This window comes from Diceros bicornis, chromosome 15, assembly GCF_020826845.1.
Source record: "Diceros bicornis minor isolate mBicDic1 chromosome 15, mDicBic1.mat.cur, whole genome shotgun sequence".
In the NCBI taxonomy this organism is placed as follows: Eukaryota; Metazoa; Chordata; class Mammalia; order Perissodactyla; family Rhinocerotidae; genus Diceros; species Diceros bicornis.
Window position 1 is genome coordinate 66,169,413 of NC_080754.1, and position 21,853 is coordinate 66,191,265.

A 21,853-nucleotide genomic window follows, 5' to 3' on the forward strand; every position below is an offset into this window, starting at 1 on the left:
GTAGGTGCCTTCTCCTACTTTCTTTTCTCTTCCCAAGGTTCCTCTAATTTATCCTGCCCCCTAGGATGGAGCAGGATATTCCATTGTATTCTATCCCCAAGAAGGAGCACTCCCACACCGTCTATAAGATCCACAAAGGCAGATGCCGTATCTGATTCAACACATTGTACATTAGTGTGTACCTGGCCCAGAGTGAGTACTCATAAACATTTTTTGAATGAATGAATAAACATTTTTTGAATGAATAAAAGGCTAAGGAAATCAACTGGTTCACAGAGCTGGGAGCAAGGTCAGCCCTGTCTTGGGATCACAAATCTCTTGGATCTGCATGGCTAGAGGTGAACTCTATTTCTGCAGTCTGAGCCTAGAAAGATCTGAGCAAGTGACCACAATCAGTTCTGCTCTAGGCACTTGGGCAAACTCTCTTGTTCTGGCTCTCCTTGTGGGCTGACATGTACTGGAATGACTTTCTTCTAATTGAAATGATAAAACCTGAGATTCTAGTAGAAATTTGAGAGGCAAAGGTTTAGCCTTCTTTGGTTCTAGTTGGTGAAGTCTACTGAAGCTAGGTCCCTCTTGAGGTGCAACTAGGCTCCCTAATTCTACAAAGTGACAAAGTATCTATTTTCTGGCCAGTGCCCTTTGTGCTTATATATCTCCCCTGGAGCAGAAAGGGCAGCTGATAGAAGACAAAATTCAGGAGTTAAAAGCCTTTATCCCAGGCATTTATATTGTTTATCTAAAAATGTCAATTAGTACCCAAACGTAACACAAATTGAATATGATGAAAACAGATTTGAGTTAATCAAAACATGGCTGTAAGATTCCAGAAAAAAAATTTAGTAATATAACTATATAATCAAAATAAGACTACAACATAATAAGAGACAAGGTAATTTTTTCAGAGATTATGGTGTGAATTATTCAAATTTTGTCTAATTAAGATGAATATTATATATACTTACAAAACATATACATTATATAAAATATTGTATAATACTTACACCTTCTGCATACTGCAAGTATCGTTTATTAGTTTCCTGTTTACCAAACGTCTCTAAAAACTTTTGACGGTAAGCAAGAACTGTATCAACATGTGTTTTGTATTTTACAGCCAATTCAAGTGCCCTATAACGAGAAATAAAACAGATTATCAGCATTGCTTGTATTACCCCCTCTGGGCAATAGAGTTTTGGGGTGAGAGGGTGGGACAAATGGTCTATGTTGTTCCCTCTACTCATTCCTCAATATGGAATATCATTCCCTACCTCATCCATCTTGCAAAGTCCTATTTATACTTCAAGGTACAGATCAAACACAATCTCTTCTCCCTGACCAGCACCCCTTGCAGAAATAAATGACCATCTTTTTATCTGTGCTCTATAACATTTTATACATACTATTATTACAGCACTACTTACAGTATATTATAATCATCATTTGTGAGTCTGTTTCCTCCACTAACCTATATATGTATTGAAGGGAGATCTGGATTTCATTTCTCTTTGGTGAGTACTACAGAGTATATATATAGTAAATGTTCATTGAAAAATTCATTGAAATCATAAAAAAATTCAAGTGAATGAACTTATCCCCAACATAAGTGGTTCAACTATCTTGCCCATTTTTCTAAGTCTATAACAAATTTGTTCTGTTCAATATGCAATTAAATACTGATATCCTTTATTATTTTTAAGGTAATATTTTATTTAAATAGCAGACGAGAACTAAATGAATTTTTGGAAATCGGTAGTATAACACCAAAGACACAAAATCTACATACTGCTAATTTGGAGGGAAATAAAAAGATTACTCCACAGTTCCAGGCCTATTTTTGTATGTAGGATTTGGACTGCATCTCAGCCTGTGATCCTGTGCTGAACTCATATTAGCTGAGTCAGGAACAATCCTGTGGAGTAGAGCTCTCCTACACTGTCCACTGTCATCTTGTTTTAAAGTATGGGAAACGGCCATCATTATAGTCAAGTATATTATTTCTCAAGTTTTCTTGCTCTCTAATATGACATGACTTCTGAATAGGCCAGTCATGATTTATCAGAGCCAGCTACCATAAATGTGTTGTTTTATTATTGTTTATTTTTATTTTTATTTATTTATTTCTTCCCCCAAAGCCCCAGTACATAGTTGTATGTCATAGTTGCATAGCCTTCTAGTTGCTGTATGTGGGACGCGGCCTCAGCATGGCCAGAGAAGTGGTGCGTCGGTGCGCCCCCGGGATCCGAACCTGGGCCACCAGCAGCAGAGCACGCGCACTTAACCGCTAAGCCACGGGGCCGGCTCTAAATGTGTTGTTTTAGACAAGACTGACTACTGACTAGATTTCTGCAATGTGTGACTCTTCAGAAGGAAAATCTGTTTCATTCTTAGCATGCTTTGGTTTGACCTAAACTAAATAGTCACTTTAAAAAGTATTTTAGATATGCTGTGTGTATTGACAATTGATAGACAATTGAGAGAGATATTACAGACTTAAAATGAAAAAATAATGAATGTAAGTCATGTATAATACAAATGATAATACCAAAATTCAGCACACTGATTTCTTATAAAAAATATATAGGCATAAACCATATTGCTAAACCCAAGGTTCAGTATTTGCTACCCATCACCAACTCCTCACAAAGTTCCCTCATTCCTCTGTGACTTTAAGTCTTTCAGAGAAAAAGAGGATACACAGAAAACAATATAGAGGTACTGGAATATAGAGGAACAAAAGTGGAAAATAAGAGAAGGCAAAAAACAATTCACAGAGGCTCAAAAGATGAGAAATAGAAATAAAGATGCCTTAACCCTTCCAAGCCTTTCCCGTATCACCCCCTACATACCCCTCAGGTTCTAATTCCAGTGGTGTACGGGTGAGTGGAGACTCCAGTGAACTACCTCTTTGGCACCTTAGAAGTTCCATTTCCCATTCTTTCTTTATGATTGTACATGATGGGGGAAAGAGTTCTTGATTTCAATAAAACTAGAGGTATTCACAGTGGGGAGTACATAAGTATCTACTCTGGGTTGGGGCTTTTCAAAAATTCCAAAGAGATACTTTGTTATGGAACATCAAAGGATTATATAATATATGTAGAAATTATATAGAAAGGATAGAATATGATGTCTATACTGCATTTAGATACTAGATACTAAGTATTATCTATCACTACAGTTATTATTATTATAAAATATGTATCAATTATCTGATTGAAGAGCAATGGCTAAAGGTAAACATTCAAATGATATGTGCTATTTTAAATGTTCTCTAAAAGCGCACATTGGGTAAGAAATATTTCCTTACCACATTGAGAAGAGAATTCACTCCAAATTATATAAGCGTTATGGGAACAGTATGTTTCTAGCTTTAAAATGGTTATTTGGCAACCAAACAAATGTGACACTAGAATAAATCAATGTACTTCTCTGATTTTAAATAGAAACAAGTTATATAAAAAGATGTTATAACTTCAAAATATGATTTTTTACATAACTTGAATGAAGCAAAAATCACTTTACATAACTGGTAGAAGTAGAGAAATTATTTTTATTAATACTTACATAAAGGATCACTATGTATATCTGGAGCTTCTAGTTTCTACCTCTTTTAACTTCAGTTTTTGAGAACACACTATCACCAAATATCTAAGTGAATGTCAAGTAGATAACTTGCTTCCCTATAACTCTTCAAAGGCTGCATCTTATTAGGTTGCAGGCAATTTTCAAATCAAATATAAATGACAGAAGCACAAACCAGCAAGACTGTGCTTTTCAAGTTAACAAAATAAAATCTGTTCCCTTCTAAAGGATTTAAACAAATATAGAAATTCAGGGATCTTAAAAGCAATCTAATAAATTTATCGTCCAATACTTAAATTCTATCCTTCTAGAATTCTAGAAGGATAGAATTAGAATATCACCATAATTAATTAATGGATCTGGGCAATGATCATCAATGGCTGCTGACATCACAAAAAGATAGACAACCAGTCACTATGTAAACATATACAACACTGCCTCTGATGGAGCCTCACCAAAAGGAAAAGAAACAAATTAAGCCTAAATCTAATCAAGTTTCTAGATTCAACACCAATTTATAGCTAATTCAGGGAGCAGAGAGACATGTTAAATGACAACATAAAGATACAATCAACAAAGTCCAGACTATGGGAAATCCTATAGGCAGTTTCTGCAATGGGAAAACTGCAGGAAAACACAAAAAAGAAATAGGAGACCCTACGGATTAAAAGAAACTTCAGAACGGCTCAACCAATCACAATATATGAATCTTTTTTGGATCCTGAATCAAACAAAACAAAACAAAGCATTCATGAGACAATCAGAGAAATAAGAACACCAAATAGAATTATTGTTAACTCTTTAAAGTGTGATCATGGTATCGTGGCTAGATTTAAAAAACCTTTGAGATACATACTGAAATGTTTACAGATAAAATGATACGATGACTGGGATCTGCTTTAAGAAAATGGTGGGAGAGGGGTGGGGGTGTGGTAGAGATTATTCACAAATTTATAACAGTTGAAGCTGAGTGATGGTACATGGGCATTCATTACTCTATTCTCTCTACTTTTGTATATGTTTGAAATTTTCCATAATAAATAGTTTTTAAATTTCCATCTTTTTGGTCCCTCCTGATCTCCTTTGCTGAATTCTCCTCTTAAACCAGACCATTAAATGTTGGATTTCAGGAGAGATCTGCCTGCTGCCCTCTTTTCTTTTTCATTCTTTAAATTCTCATAAGTAATCTTAGCCATACTCATCACCTCAACCACTCCTAAAGGCTGATAATTCCCTCAGTGGCTTTCCCTCAAAGTCTAGGACCTCTCCTAATTTCACACCTGTATATCCCACTCCCTGCTGAACCTCACGAACTGGACAGATAAAGGTAATGAAAATTCAATAAATCCAAATTGTCAGACAGCTTAATCACCATCCCTACACACAAAAAATCTACCACCAGTAGAACCTTGGTCTACACAGATACCAAATGTGGGCTTACCCTGCTGCCACCATACACAAACTCAAGCCCTGCCAGCCTTTCCTGGGATACACACAATATCAAAATTAAAAAAAGGAAAAACACTATTTGATAATATAAGCCAGTTCTGGAAGTCTGAGTTTATGAGAATGATTACATACTCACTCCCAGGAGAAAAGGGAAATACATGTGAAGAAAAAATAAGATTTTTTTTTTTTTAATGAGGAAGATTGGCCCTGGGCTAACATCTGTGCCCATCTTCTTCCACTTTATATGGGATGCCGCCACAGCATGGCTCGACAAGCGGTGCACTGGTACGCATCCGGGATCCAAACCTGCGAACCCTGGGCCACGGAAGTAGAGCGCGCGAACTTAACCACTACATCACCAGGCCAGCCCCAAAGAGGATCTTTTTTTTAAAGACCATTGTCTATATAGATGCAAAAAGTCTATTAATTAATTAATCGATCACATAATTTTATCATTCATCCTATGTTTGAATATCTTTGCAGATGTGGATTATTTGACTCTCTAAGCAGACCATATTTGGATTATGCTGTTTTTTTTGTTTGTTTGTTTTGTTTTGTTTTGTTTATTGATATTTTAATGGTTTCTAACATTGTGAAATTTTGGGTTGTACATTTTTGTTTGTCCATCACCCCATATATGACTCCCTTCACCCCTTGTGCCCACCCCCCACCCCCACTTCCCGGGTAACCACAGTCCAGTTTTCTCTGTCCATGTGTTGGTTTATATTCCACATATGAGTGAGATCATACAGTGTTTGTCTTTCTCTTTCTGGCTTATTTCACTTAACATAATACGCTCCAGCCCCATCCATGTTGTTGCAAATGGGACGATTTTGTCTTTTTTTATGGCTGACTAGTATTCCATTGTATATATATACCACATTTTCTTAATCCAATCGTCAGTCGAGGGACACTTAGGTTGCTTCCACTTCTTGGCTATGGTGAATAATGCTGCAATGAACATAGGGGTGCATAAGCCTCTTTGGATTGTTGATTTCAGGTGCGTTGGATAGATTCCCAGTAGTGGGATGGCTGGATCATAGGGCATCTCTATTTTTAATTCTTTGAGGAATCTCCACACCGTTTTCCACAGAGGCTGCACCAATTTGCATTCCCACCAGCTGTGTATGAGGGTTCCTGTTTCTCCACATCCTCTCCAACATTTGTTGTTTTTTGTCTTGGTGATTATAGCCATTCTAACAGGCGTGAGGTGGTATCTTAGTGTTGTTTTGATTTGCATTTCCCTGATGATTAGTGATGTTGAGCATCTTTGCATGTGCCTATTGGCCATCTGTATATCTTCCTTGGAGAAGTGTCTGTTCATTTCCTCTGCCCATTTTTTGATCGGGTTGTTTGTTTTTTTGTTGTTCAATTGTGTGAGTTCTTTATATATTATGGAGATCAACCCCTTGTCAGATGTATGTTTTGCAAATATTCTCTCCCAGCTGGTTGGTTGTTTGTTCATCTTGATTCTGGTTTCATTTGTCTTATAAAATCTCTTTAATCTGATAAAGTCCCACTTGTTTATTTTTTCTTTAGTTTCCCTAGTCTGGGTAGGCATGTCATCCGAAAAGATTCCTTTAAAACCAATGTCAAATAGTGTGTTGCCTATATTTTCTTCTATGAGTTTTATAGTTTCAGGTCTCACCTTCAGGTCTTTGATCCATTTTGAGTTAATTTTTGTGAATGGCGATAGCACATGGTCCACTTTCATTCTTTTGCATGTGGCTGTCCAGTTTTCCCAACACCATTTATTGAAGAGACTTTCCTTTCTCCATTGCATGTCCTTAGCACCTTTGTCGAAAATTAGCTGTCCGTATATGTGTGGTTTTATTTCTGGGCTTTCAATTCTGTTCCATTGATCTGTGTGTCTGTTTTTGTACCAGTACCACGCTGTTTTGATTACTATTGCTTTGTAGTATGTTTTGAAGTCAGGAATTGTGATGCCTCCTGCTTTGTTCTTTTTCTTTAGGATTTCTTTAGCTATTCGGGGTCTTTTGTTGCCCCATATAAATTTTAGTATTCTTTTTTCTATTTCTGTGAAGAATGTCATTGAGATTCTGATTGGGATTGCATTGAATCTGTAGATTGCTTTAGGTAATATAGACATTTTAACTATGTTTATTCTTCCAATCCACGTGCATGGGATATCTTTCCATTTCTTTATGTCATCGTGGATTTCCCTCAATAATGTCTTGTAGTTCTCATTGTATAGGTCCTTCACCTCCTTGGTAAGATTTATTCCTAGGTATTTTATTCTTTTTGATGCAATTGTAAATGGTATTATCTTTTTGAGCTCTCTTTCTGTTAGTTCATTATTAGCATATAGAAATGCAACTGATTTTTGTAGATTGATTTTGTACCCTGCAACTTTGCTGTAGTTGTTGATTGTTTCTAACAGTTTTCCAACAGATTCTTTAGGGTTTTCTATATATACAATCATGTGATCTGCAAATAGTGAGAGTTTCACTTCTTCGTTACCTATTTGGATTCCTTTTATTCCTTTTTCTTGCCTAATTGCTCTGGCCAAAACCTCCAGTACTATGTTGAACAGGAGTGGTGAGAGTGGGCAGCCCTGCCTCGTTCCTGTTCTCAGAGGAATGGCTTTCAGTCTTTCCCCGTTGAGTATGATGTTAGCTGTGGGTTTGTCATATATGGCCTTTATTATGTTGAGGTACTTTCCTTCTATTCCCATTTTATCGAGAGTTTTTATCATAAATGGATGTTGTATCTTGTCAAATGCCTTCTCTGCGTCTATTGAGACGATCATGTGGTTTTTATTCTTTGTTTTGTTGATGTGATGTATCACGTTGATTGATTTGTGGATGTTGAACCATCCCTGCGTCTCTGGTATAAATCCCACTTGATCATGGTGTATGATCTTTTTAATGTATTGTTGTATTCGGTTTGCCAATATTTTGTTGAGGATTTTTGCATCAATGTTCATCAGCGATATTGGCCTGTAATTTTCTTTCTTTGTATTGTCTTTGTCTGGTTTTGGTATCAGGGTGATGTTGGCCTCATAGAATGATTCAGGAAGTGTTCCATCTTCCTCTATTTTTTGGAATAGTTTGAGGAGGATGGGTATTAAATCTTCTTTGAATGTTTGGTAAAATTCACTGGAGAAGCCATCTGGTCCTGGACTTTTATTTTTTGGGAGGTTTTTGATTACTATTTCAATCTCTTTACTTGTGATTGGTCTATTCAGATTCTCCATTTCTTCTTGGTTCAATTTTGGGAGGTTGTATAAGTCTAAGAATTTATCCATTTCTTCTAGATTGTCCAATTTGTTGGCATATAATTTCTCATAGTATTCTCTTATAATCCTCTGTATTTCCATGGTATCCGTTGTAATTTCTCCTCTTTCATTTCTAATTTTATTTACTTGAGCCTTTTCTCTTTTTTTCTTAGTTAGCCTGGCTAAGGGTTTGTCTATTTTGTTTATCTTCTCGAAGAACCAACTCTTTGTTTCATTAATCCTTTCTACTGTTTTTTTGGTCTCAATATCATTTATTTCTGCTCTGATTTTTATTATTTCTCTCCTTCTGCTGGCTTTGGGCTTTGTTTGTTCTTCTTTTTCTAGTTCTGTTAGGTGTAATTTAAGGTTGCCTATTAGGGCTTTTTCTTGTTTGTTAAGGTGGGCTTGTATTGCTATGAGTTTCCCTCTCAGGACCGCTTTTGCTGCGTCCCATATGGTTTGATATGGCATGTTATCATTTTCGTTTGTTTCCAGATAGTTTTTGATTTCTCCTTTAATTTCATCAATGATCCATTGGTTGTTCAGTAGCATGTTGTTTAATCTCCACATTTTTGTCACTTTCCCAGTTTTTTTTTCCTGGTTCATTTCCAGTTTCATAGCCTTATGGTCTGAAAAGATGCTTGTTATGATTTCAATCTTCTTAAATTTATTGAGGCTTGCTTTGTTTCCCAACATATGGTCTATCCTAGAGAATGTTCCATCGCGCTTGAGAAGAATGTGTAGTCAGCTGTTTTTGGGTGGAGTGCTCTGTATATGTCTACTAGATCCATCTCGTCCAGTTTTTCATTTAAGTCTAATATTTCTTTATTAACTTTTTGTCTGGATGATCTATCCATTGCTGTAAGTGGGGTGTTAAGATCCCCTACTATTATTGTGTTGTTGTTGATTTCTCCTTTTAGGTTTGTTAATAGTTGTTTCATGTACATTGGCGCTCCTGTGTTGGGTGCATATATATTTATAAGTGATATGTCTTCTTGATGGAGTGTCCCTTTTATCATTATATATTTCCCTTCTTTGTCTTTCTTAACCTGTTTTATCTTGAAGTCTACTTTGTCTGATATGAGTATGGCAACACCTGCTTTCTTTTGTTTGCCATTAGCTTGGAGTATTGTCTTCCATCCTTTCACTCTGAGCCTGTGCTTGTCTTTAGTGCTAAGATGTGTTTCCTGAAGGCAGCATATTGTTGGGTCTTGCTTTTTAATCCATCCTGCCACTCTGTATCTTTTGATTGGAGAGTTCAATCCATTTACATTTAGGGTAATTATTGAAATATGAGGGTTGAATGTTGCTGTTTTGTCACTTATTTTCTGGTTCTTTTGCATTTCCTTTGTTTCTTGTCCCATTTGTTTTGGACTGCCAATTCAGTTTGGTTGTTCTGTCTTATGATTCTTCTAGTTTTCTCTTTGTTTATCATATGCGGTTTTGTTTTGATTATTTGTTTAGTGGTTACCTTGAGGTTTGGGCGAAAAATCTTCTGTATGAGATAGTCCATTATCTGATGGCCTCCTATTTCCTTATACTAAGTCAATTCAGTCACTTTCCTCTTCCCCTTCTAAGTTGCTCTTGTTATACCTTATTCTATCTTGTGTTGTGGCTGTGTGTTTACAGTGATGAGGTTAAATTTATTTTTGGTGAATTTCTTCCTTTGATCTTTGAGTTTAGTATTTAAGTGGTTGCTAACCTATTCTGGTAAAGATCTACTATTTCTCTGATTTTGTCTACCTACTTTTCTCCTTACTCCAAGCTTTGTGTTCCCTTTCTCTTCTTGTTTTCAGGCCTGAGGGCCTTCTTGAGTATTTCTTGTAGTGGCGGTCTCGTGGCCATGAACTCCCTTAGCTTTTGTTTATCTGGGAGAGTTACTATTTCTCCATCATATTTGAAGGATATTTTTGCTGGATAGAGTATTCTTGGCTGAAAGTTTTTGTCTTTTAGTATTTTGAATATATCATTCCAGTCTCTTCTAGCCTGAAAAGTTTCTGTTGAGAAATCCGCTGAGAGCCTGATGGGAGTTCCTTTGTACGTTATTTTTTGTTTTTGTCTAGCTGCCCTTAATATTGTTTCTTTGTCGTTGACCCTGGCTAGCCTTACCACTAGGTGTCGTGGTGAAGGCCTTTGTCTGTTAATATATATAGGCGTCCTGTTGGCTTCGCTTACTGGTATTTCCTGCTCCTTCCCCAGATTTGGGAAATTTTCAGCTATTATTTCCTTGAATAGGCTCTCTGTTCCTCTTTCCCTCTCCTCTCCCTCAGGAATACCTATAATTCTTATGTTACATTTTCTAATAGAGTCCGATATTTCTCGGAGTCTTTCTTCATTTCTTTTTAGTCTTAGTTCTCTCTCTTCTTCCATCTGGAGTATATCTGTATTCCTATCCTCTAAAGTACTAATTCTTTCCTCCATATTGTCAGCTCTGTTCTTTAAAGATTCCAGATTCTCCTTTATCTCCTCCATTGTGTTCTTCATCTCCATCAGCACTGATAGGTTTTTCTTTATGATTTCAATCTCTTTTGTGAAGAAACTCCTAATCTCATTTAATTGTTTGTCTGTGTTGTCACGTATTTCGTTGAGTGTTTTTATGATAGCTATTTTGAAATCTCTGTCATTTAGTTTATGGATTTCTGTGTCTTCGGGGTTGATTTCTGGGTGCTTGTCATTTTGTTTCTGGTCTGGTGATTTCATATATTTTTGCATTGTGGTTCCTGTGTTGGTTTTGATTTTCCTCATCCTGGAAGTCTCTGGTTGCAATTTCCACCTGCCGCCACTGTCTGGTGGTAAAGGGCTGTGTAGTCTAAGCCCCCTGCGCTCTGCCCCAGTTTTTCTGCTGCGATCCGCAGTTTTGTTTTGTTTTGTTTTGTTTTTTTTCCCCACTGCGATCCACGGGTCCAGTCCAGTTTATTCAGGTCTGCCTCGGACCGCTAGATCTGGTCGAGCTGCAGACTCCGGGTTGCGGGGAGGGGGGAGCTCTCTCTTTTGCCCTCTGGGTCCCTGACGTGGGAGGCTTCTCGTTTGCCCCTCTTTATCCGCTCTCTGGGTTGCTCAGATGTTGATGGTAGCCCTGTGGCTCCTCTGAGCCCTCTGTGCGGGAGTTTCCCACTGGCTGAGAGAGCCCAAAGAGCTACAGTTTCCCGCCGAGGGCCGCCCCTCCCCCCTCTCTGGGAGCCGCGCGGACCGGATCGCTGATCTGATGGGGAGGGAGCGGAGTTCTCCTTACCTCTCCCCACTTCCTCTGGGGGCCCAGCACGTTCCGCTCTCAGATGTACGGCAGTGTGGATCCCTCCGCTCTAGCTTTTCACTGTCTGGGATTCCGTTGTTGGTCTGTGGCTGTTACTTTTGTTGTATCTTGTGGGGGAAGAATTCACGGGAAAGCTCACTCCGCCATGATGCTGACGTCACTCTCCTGGATTATGCTGTTTTAAGTTGATTCTTGTATTGAATCCAAATATCTATGCCTGTTACTTCTACCTTTTTATCTTAGCCACAGAATTTAGAATCAAAACTGTCATCAAGGAACTTTGTCCGTTTTGTTCATTGCTGTATCCCCAGTGCCTCACACCTGGCACAAGAGAGACACTTAAAAAATATTTAAAATATGAATAACAGCTACCATTTAGTGAAGGCTTACTCTGTGTCAGGCAGTGTGCTAAGAGATTTCCACACACTATTTTTTCAATCCTGCCAATAAACATGAGGTTATTGTTATTATCACCATTTTAAACATAAGAACTGAGGCTTATAGAGCCTTGGTAACCTGTCCAAGATCACAGAACCAGAAATCAAACCCAGGTCTGATTCCAAAGCTCTCATTCTATTTTTTTTTTTTTTTTCTATTGAGGTCACTTTGGTTTATAACATTTTATAAATTTCAGTTGTACATCATTATATTTCGACTTCTGTATAGATTGCATTGTGCTCATCACCAACAGTCTAGTTTTTATCCGTCACCATACACATGTGCCCCTTTACTCCTTTCACCCTCCCTCCACCCCCTTCCCCTCTGGTAACCACTAATCTGTTCTCTTTATCCATGTGTTTGTTTATCTTCCACATGAGTGAAGTCATATGGTAATCGTCTTTCTCCCTATGACTTATTTCGCTTAGCATAATACTCTCAAGGTCCATCCACGTTGTCACAGATGGCACGATTTTGTCTTTTTTATGGTTGAGTAGTATTCCATTGTATATGTATACCATCACATCTTCTTTATCCATTCTTCCATTGATGGGCACTTAGTTGCTTCCACATCTTGGCTATTGTGAATAATGCTGCAATGAACGTAGCGGTGCACATGTCTTTTTAAATTAGTGTTGGCATGTTCTTTGTATAAATACCCAGAAGTGGAATAGCTGGATCACATGGTATTTCTATTTTTAATTTTTTGAGGAATCTCCATACTGTTTTCCATAGTGGCCGCACCAATTTATATTCCAGCAGTGTATGAGAATTCCCTTTCCCCACATCCTCTCCAACACTTGTTATTTATGTCTGGTTAACTATAGCCATTCTAATTGGTGTGAGGTGATATCTCATTGTAGTTTTGATTTGCATTTCCCTAAAACTTAGTGAAGTTGAACATCTTTTCATGTGCCTGTTGACCATCTGTATATCTTCTTTGGAAAAATGTCTGTTCATATCCTCTGCCTATTTTTTGATCAAGTTGTTAGTTTTTGTGTTGTTGAGTTGTATGAATTCTTTATCTATTTTGGATATTAACCCCTTACTGGATATATGATTTGCAAATATCTTCTCCCAGTTGGTGGGTTGTTTTTTAGTTTTGTTGATGGTTTCCTTTACCATGCAGAAGACTTTTAGTTTGATGTAGTCCCATTTGTTTATTTTTTCTTTTGTTTCCCTTGCCTGAGGAGATATGATATTCAAAAAGATACTGCTAAGACCTATGCCAAAGAGTATACTGCCTATGTTTTCTTCTAGAAGTTTTATAGTCTCAGGTCTTCAATTCAAGTCTTTAAGCCATTTTGAGTTAATTTTTGTGTATGCTATAAGATAATGGTCTACTTTCATTCTTTTGCATGTGGCTGTCCAGTTTTCCAAACACCACCTATTAAAAAGACTTTCCTTTCTCCCTTGTATGGTCTTGGCTCCTTTTTTGAAGATTAGCTGTCAACAGACGTGTGGGTTTATTTCTAGGCTCTTGATTCTGTTCCGTTGATTTGTGTCTGTTTTTGTGGCAGTACCATGCTGTTTTGATTACTATAGCTTTGTGGTATATTTTGAAATCAGGGAGTGTGACATCTCCAGCTTTATTCTTTTTTCTCAGGATTCCTTTGGCTGTTTGGGGTCTTTTGCTGTTCCATATAAATTTTAGGACTCTTTGTTCTATTTCTATGAAAAATGTAATTGGGACTTTGATAGGGATTTCACTGAATTTGTAGATTGCTTTAGGGAGTACGGACATTTTAACTATGTTAATTCCTTCCAATTTATGAGCATGGAATATCCGTCCATTTCCTTGTCTTCTTTGATTTCTCTCAACAATGTCTTATAGTTTTCAGTGTATAGGTCTTTCACCTCTTTAGTTAAATTTATTCCTAGGTATTTTATTCCTTTTGTTGCAATTGTAAGTGGGATTGTATTCTTGATTTCTCTTTCTGCTAGTTCATTATTAGTGTATAGAAATGCGATGGATTTTTGTATGTTGATTATATACCCTGCAACTTGACTGTATTTGTTAATTATTTCTAATAGTTTTTTGGTGGATTCTTTAGAGAGTTCTATATATAGAATCATGTCATCCGCAAATAGTGACAGTTTTACTTCTTCCTTTCCAATTTGGATCTCTTTTATTTCATTTTCTTGCCTAATTGTTCTGGCTAAAACTTCCAATACTATGTTAAGAGTGGCAGAAGTGGGCATCCTTGTCTTGTTCCTGTTCTTAGAGGGGTAGCTTTCAGTGTTTTACCATTAAGTATGATGTTAGCTGTGGGTGTGTCATATATGGCCTTCATTATGTTGAGGTACTTTCCTTCTATACCCATTTTATTGAGAGTTTTTATCATAAATGGATGCTGTATCTTGCCAAATGCTTTTTCTGCATCCATTGAGACGACCATGTGATTTTTATTCTTCATTTTGTTAATGTGGTGTATCACATCGACTGATTTGTGGATGCTGAGCCATCCCTGCATCCCTGCTATAAATCCCCCTTGATCATGGTATATGATTACTTTAATGTATTGTTGTATGTGATTTGCTAATACTTTGTTGAGGATTTTTGCATCTGTGTTCATGAGCAATATTGGCCTGTAATTTCCTTTTATTCCTGTTATCCCTGTCTGGTTTTGGTATCAGGGTAATGTTGGTCTCGTAGAATGAGTTAGAAAGCATCCCCTCCTCTTCAATTATTTGGAAGAGTTTGAGAAGGACAGGTATTAAAACTTCTTTGAATGATTGGTAGAATTCACCAAGGAAGCCCTCTGGTCCTAGACTTTTGCTTAGGGGGAAGTTTTTGATTACTGTTTTGATTTCCTTACTATTGATCTGTCCATTCAGATTCTCTATATCTTCTTCTTTATTTTTATTTTTTTGTGAGGAAGATCAGCCCTGAGCTACCATCCATGCTAATCCTCCTCTTTTTGCTGAGGAAGACCGGCTCTGAGCTAACATCTATTGCCAATCCTCCTCCATTTTTTTTTTCCCAAAGCCCCAGTAGATAGTTGTATGTCATAGTTGCACATCCTTCTAGTTGCTGTATGTGGGACGCAGCCTCAGCATGGCTGGAGAAGCGGTGCATCGGTGCGCGCCCAGGATCCGAACCCGGGCCACCAGTAGCAGAGCATGCGCACTTAACCGCTAAGCCACGGGGCCGGCCCTCTCTATGTCTTCTTGATTCAATTTTGGAAGGTTGTATAATTCTAAGAATTTATCCATTTCTTCTAGATTATCCAATTTGTTGGAATATAGCTTTTCATGGTATTCTCTTATAATCCTTCATATTTCTCTGGTATTCATTGTAATTTCTCCTCTTTCATTTCTGATTTTATTTGAGCCCTCTTGTCTTCTCGGTGAATCTAGCTAGAGGTTTGTCAATTTTGTTTATCTTTTCAAAGAACCAACTCTTAGTTTCATTGATCCTTTCTACTGTCTTTTTAGTCTCTATTTCATTTATTTTCACGCTTTTATTATTTCCTTCCTTCTGACTTTGGCTTCATTTGTTCTTATTTTTCTAGTTCTTTTAGGTATAGTGTTAGATTGTTTATTTGATATTTTTCTTGTTTCTTAAGATAGGCCTGGGGGGCCAGACCTGTGGCATAGTGGTTAAGTTCGGCACGCTTAGCTTCAGCAACTGGGGTTCACGGGTTTGGATCTGGGCACAGACCTACACCACTCGTCAGTCATGCTATGGTTGCGACCCACATACAAAATAGAGGAAGACTGGCACAGATGTTAGCTCAGGCCTATCTTCCTCAGCAAAAAAAAAAAAAAAAAAAAAAAAAAAAGATAGGCCTGTATTGCTATATACTTCCCCTTTACTGCTGATTTTGCTGCATCTCATAAGTTTTGGTATGTTGTGTTTTCATTTTCATTTGTCTCCAGGTACTTTTTGATTTCTCCTTTGATTTCTTCATCGATCCAATGGTTGTTCAGTAGCATGTTGTTTAGTCTCCACATATTTATGAACTTTCCAGCTCTCTTCTTGTAGTTGATTTCTACCATTGTGGTCAGAAAAGATGCTTGATATGAATTCAATCTTCTTAAATTTATTGAGACTTGTTTTGCTTCCCAACATATGGTCTATCTTTGAGAATGTTCCATGTGCTCTTGAGAAGAATGGGTATTTTGCTGCTTTGGAATGGAATGTTCTATACATATCTATTAAGTTCACCTGGTCCAGTGTTTCATTTAAGGCCAATGTTTCCTTGTTGACTTTCTGTCTGGATGATCTATTCATTGTTGTAAGTGGGGTGTTAAAGTCCCCTACTATTATTGTGTTGCTATCACTTTCTCTCTTTAGGTCTATTAATAGCTGCTTTATATACTTTGGTGCTCCTATGTTAGATGCACATATATTAATAAGTGTTACTTCTTCTTGGGGGAATCTCCCTTTTATTATTATAGAATGTCCATCTTTGTCTTTTGTTATCTTTTTTGGCTTGAAGTCTGTTTTGTCTGATATAATTATGTCTACACCTGCTTTCTTTTGTTTGCCATGGGCTGGCCCCGTGGCATAGTGGTTAAGTGCGCGCACTCCACTGCTGGCGGCCCAGGTTCAGATCCCGAGTGCGCACTGAGGCACCACTTGTCAGGCCATGCTGTTGCGACGTCCCATATAAAGTGGAGGAAGTAGGCACAGATGTTAGCCCAGCGCCAGTCTTCCTCAGCAAAAAGAGGAGGATTGGCATGGATGTTAGCTCAGGGCTGATCTTCCTCACACACACACACAAAATTTTATTCCCGAGGTCATTGAACTGTCTCTCTGAGTTTTCTTGTAACTCACTGAGTTTCTTCATGTCAGCTATTTTGAATTCTCTGTCAGTTAGATCGCAATCTTCTGTGACTTCAAGTTTGGTCTTGGGAGAGTGGTCATTTTTTTTGTGTTCTACCATGTTACTATAGTTCTTCGTGGTGTTTGATGAGTTGATCCTCTGCTGGTGCATTTGTGGTAGTAATCCCCTTTCTTATTTGGGTAAGGCTTTGTTTACTTTGATTCTGAGCTGCTTCTGGTGGTATTTGAGAGCCTGCAATTTCCACCCTCCACGGCCTCTGCCAGAGGCATCTCAGTGCCCTCTTGTGCTGCTTGTGCCTCCAAGGTTGCTGCTGCCTTGCTGCTTATGATGTCACTGCAGTCGTAGGTGTTGCCACCAGGGTCACCACATTGGGAGCACTTCTGCTGCTTCTGGGGTTGCCTGAGTCTCGTGTTCTCCCACTGCTCTCTGTGGGCTCAGGTGCTGCTGCCACCTACACCACCTTCACTGCTGCTCCTGGGTTATCTGAGGGGTGCTGGCAGTACTGCTGCCAGGGGTTCTGGGTTTATGGGTGTTGCTGCACTGACAGGGTCCCAGGGTCTTGTATGCGGCCCCTGCTGTTGGTAGGGCTGATTTGGGAGTGCCACCAATGGAGGCTGGGTTACAGGTACTGCTGTGGCTCCTGAAGCCTCAGGTCGCAGGTGCCACCTGCTACTGCTGGGGGAGGGGCAGAGGCTGAGCCATGAACATCACTGCTGCTCCTGCAGCCTCTGGTTTCTGGCTCCGATGCACTTTTTGAAACCTCAGGTCAGGGCACCACCATCCCTGCCAGAATATCTGTGTTTTAGATGCAGCTCCTGCTGTTGGAAAGACTGGGGTTGGAGTTGCTGCTGCCTGGAGGGGCTGGGTTGCTGGCACCACTGTGTTTCCTGAAGTCTCAGGTCGTGGGTGCCACCCACCACCCCTGGGGGAGGAGCAGAGGCTAAGCCACAAGTGCCATTGCTGCTCCTACAGCCTCTGGTTCCCAGCGCCGGTGTGCTTTTAGAAACCTCAGGGCAGGGCACCACCACCACTGCTGGGGGTATCTGTGTTTTGGATCACCACCGCACCCCTAGTTCCACTGCCTCCCAGAGGTGCGGTCCACCACCTTCAGATGATAGATGCATGCTTCTCTCAGATGTTCTGCTGTGCTGTGCAGGGAGTCTTTTGCTGGTGAGTGGATTTCCAACTGGTTGTAACTTAGAGGGGAGAGACAAAGGGAACGACTCACTCCACCATGATGCTGATGTCACCTCCAAAGGTGCCCCCATTCTTAACCACTACATTCTTAACCACGACATTTGCCCTTTTCCCATTCAACAGCCCTTTCGAACAAGTACATTTAAAATGACTAGACATTTCACCAAAAGGTTGTTTGTTGTTTTCTAAGCAGATCTCCATGTAATATCTAAATACACCTGGTATGGCAGACACTCAATAAATATCTGCTGAATGAATGAATATGCAATAGGAACAAATATTCCAAATGGTTCCAGAAATACATATCTGTAGAATTTGGAAATGAAAGCAATACATAAAAGTTTCCTAAGAGTTTCTTAGCAGTTATAATTACTTCTTTTGATTATTTGAAGTTATTTCTTATCTAGCCCTTGATATTTATGCTAAAAGAAATGGGAAACTATAGGTTTCATTTAAGTGAGTCAGAGGCCAAGAGTGACATGATCAGATTTCCATTGTGAAAAGACCATTATGACTACAGTGTGAAGAACGGATGAGTGAGGGACAGAGTAGATGTAGAGAGATCAGTGATGATGTTATACCAAGAAAAACTTCGATCAGCTTAGACAAGTAGTGAAGTAGATGAGTGTCAGAGGTATTTGGGAAGGAAAATGGCTGGTAATTGGGGTGGGGGGGAAGGAGGGTAAGGAAAATATCAAAAGTAACTCCTAAATTTCCAGCTTTGTGTAGACTGAAAAGATAAGATAGATTACTCTGGAAGAGGACCAAGTTTATGAAGGAATACATATAAATTGGAACTCAAACATATGAAACATCCAACGAAAATGTTTAGTAGGCAGGTGGATAACTGGGTTCTGGAAGCAAATATGGGCAGACAGAGGGTTAGAAAAGAAATGCATACTTGGAAGTCTTAAGTGTGTAAACAGTAATCAGAATCCTGGAACAATGCTCCTGGATCTTTACCATCTTATCAGGTAGACATAGAGGTCTACCAGTACTTTACCAACCCATTGCTTTATAGTTTAGATGAGAAGCAAGAAGCATAGAAAAGGAGATGCCAGGTAGACAGGAAGAATGGAAGAGCACCCACTGCTCATTCCCTTTCCCCATTACATCCTCTTTCCCCTTCTTGTTTTCCTTCTCCCTGAGATCTAACATCTTAAGGTAAGGTCATTTGCCGAAAATTGGAGGTGACAGGATGCAAGCAGCAGCATATAGGGATAATAGGGAAGATCTGAAGTTACAGCAGAGAGTAAATATGGTCACATGCCATAAGCCTCAAAGGATTGGAGATTTTGTAAGAGAAGTACAGATGGGGGAGGTGAAAAGGACACCAACTCTACTCACATCTAGATCCTAAGGAATGTGGAGTTGGAAAGAATAAATTAACCCCATTTGAGATGACTGATAGAGAGGGAGCCTCCTCTGGCAAGACGTAATTTTCACTTAGGTAAAGGAGGTACAAGAAATGTTCAGAGGGCTGTATTATAGGCCATCAATAGAAGCCATCAGAGGCAAACTGCCTCATCTTCCTGCTATGACACCTACACATTGTATGTATCTACCCAATGTTTGTAGAGGAGGAGCACTATGAGAGTATTGCACAAAGATTGAGAGTATGACTATTAAATACCTGCTATATATAAACAATATAAAATGCTTCTGTCCTTCAAGAAGTATATAATCTGAAATGGGAAAGATGATGTAAATGTCTACAAAGACAAATAATGAAAGAGATAAACAGCAATAAAACAATGTAAATAGTGGTACCAGTAGTAAATATTTAATTGCTTGATAATACTAGAAAATTCAGGGCTTCTTTGATATTAGAAGGTTCCAGTTCAAATCCTAGCTCTGCCGCGTACTTATAAATAAGCCTCAACTGTCTCATTTGTGAAATGCTGTGATGACCAAATGAGATGACATATGGAAAGTGTTTAGCACAATTCCTGGCACATGATAAGCACTCAATAAATAGAGGCTTTACTATTACTAACGACAATAAAATGGAATTCCTAACTAGGTTGTAAGCTTTTTAAGATAAAGATCATTAAAAAAGTGTTTGTTATATTGTACAGTGTTCAGACTGCTATATAAATAGTAGTGTCTAACATTTATCAACATAAGTATTTTCTCAAAAATATTGGTTGTAAATATGCTGTATTCTTCCCTCTTTCTCATGGAACTCATAGCTTGGTAACGGTATATACAACTTTCTATTAGTTATTTAATATAGAGTTTTAAAAATATTATTCATACTGTCTCTTTCCAAACTAGTTACTTTAAAATTTCTGAATCATGAATAAATTGAAGACAAGGACAATGGCTTATTCTTGTTTATAAAACCAAACACATCTTTCATGATCCTTTGTACAGCTAAACAATGACAATGAATTTATGTAAATAAAGGAAAAAAACAGAACGGCTGAATTGTATGAAGTGTATAGATCATTAGTGCATAAATTAAAGAGACTATAGTATGTCAATGACAAAATTAAGCATCTGCCATTCTTGTTACTTCTATTCAAGGGAAAGACAGAAATAGGATATCTATAAAAATTCTAATCTAAGGGAATTATAAATAAGAGGCCTATAATTGGAAGATCCATGGGTTATACTTGAGCCCAGAGAGACAAAGATGATGAAAGATATTTCGAACCTGGAAAAATCAGCATGTCGATTTTACAACATAGAAACTTCAGGTGTATATAAGCACTACAACCTTGTTCACTGAGAGAGACATATCTGAGAGAGTGAATACAGAAACCTAATACGTCATAGAGAAGAGCAGCACGCCACTCTGTCTCAGAAAGACTTCTGTCCCAAAGCCTCATGGAGAGGGGAGAGTTACTACTGACTACTCCTCATTACAAATCCTTTCATCTTTCTTCCTTAGCATCACAAATCTCTCTTTGCTCTTCTTCTCTCTGCTCGTCTGACTGCTTTATCTCAATCTTTCAGCAGATTTCTCTTCTTTCACCCATCCCATAAATGTAGTTAATGTCTTCTCACTCCATACGTACCCCAGGCAATTGCATCTATTCTCCAGGCTTCAACTACCATCTATTTGCTGATGACTCTTAAATCTACATCTCCAGTTGAAATTTCTCATGAGCTCCAGCTCTGTTAATCAACTACATATTATTACATATTTCTTCACTAATATCTCAAATCCAACATGCCTAAAACTGAACTCATTATATTCTCTTCCAAATCTGCTAACATTAGTACCACCATCTATCCAGTTACTGAAATCAGAAATTTGGGACACATCCTAGACTCTCTTTTCTTCTTTACACCCCAACTACCAATCAATTACAAGCAAGTTCAAAGAAGGTATAAATCTTTAATGGCAAACTATTCACAAATATAAACGTGAATAAATTTTTCTGTGATATTATGAAACTATTAAGTACAGTGGAAAATGTAATTTACTAAGTGGTAGACAGAAGCATACATTAAGATCAATCAGGTTTTAGAATTGATGAAAAATATTTTTATTACCTTTCCCAGTTGTAGAGATTAATATTGATCTGGATAGCTTGATAAACAAGACCAGCCTGAAGAAGTACTATTTCAGCCTCCTGTATGTTCCCACTAAACATTAATATGTGGGCCATTTTTGATTCTTTAGATGGAAGATCTTTTATAAAATTGATGTATTGAACTTTATCAATCTAAAAAAAAATATTTGAAGTGGATAGTAACAAAAATAAATACAACAAATTATGGTAAGAAAAACACACAAACATATACACATGAGTAAATATCATTTACTTCACCAATCGCTGCGTAGGCTATTTCTGCAGTAGTCATATCTCGATTAGCAAGTGCCATAGCAGCTAGGCAAGCCCACATGGTTTGCTCCTAAAGTGAAATACGAGAACAATTGTTTTAACTACA

The 21,853-nt window shown here is 38.1% G+C and overlaps 1 protein-coding gene across 4 annotated transcripts in view; it reads right to left on the reverse strand.

Annotated features, from left to right (window-relative positions):
* Window positions 1-21,853, reverse strand: part of IFT80 (intraflagellar transport 80) — a 144,121-nt gene that overhangs the window by 9,005 nt on the left and 113,263 nt on the right. For all 4 annotated transcript variants that reach the window (XM_058556463.1, XM_058556466.1, XM_058556467.1 and 1 more), the window contains exons 15-17: window positions 21,728-21,817; window positions 21,455-21,627; window positions 1,005-1,128 (exon numbers count right to left, since the gene is read on the reverse strand). In XM_058556463.1, the coding sequence (XP_058412446.1) occupies window positions 1,005-1,128; window positions 21,455-21,627; window positions 21,728-21,817 (387 nt within the window). The remainder of the gene's footprint in view (window positions 1-1,004; window positions 1,129-21,454; window positions 21,628-21,727; window positions 21,818-21,853) is intronic.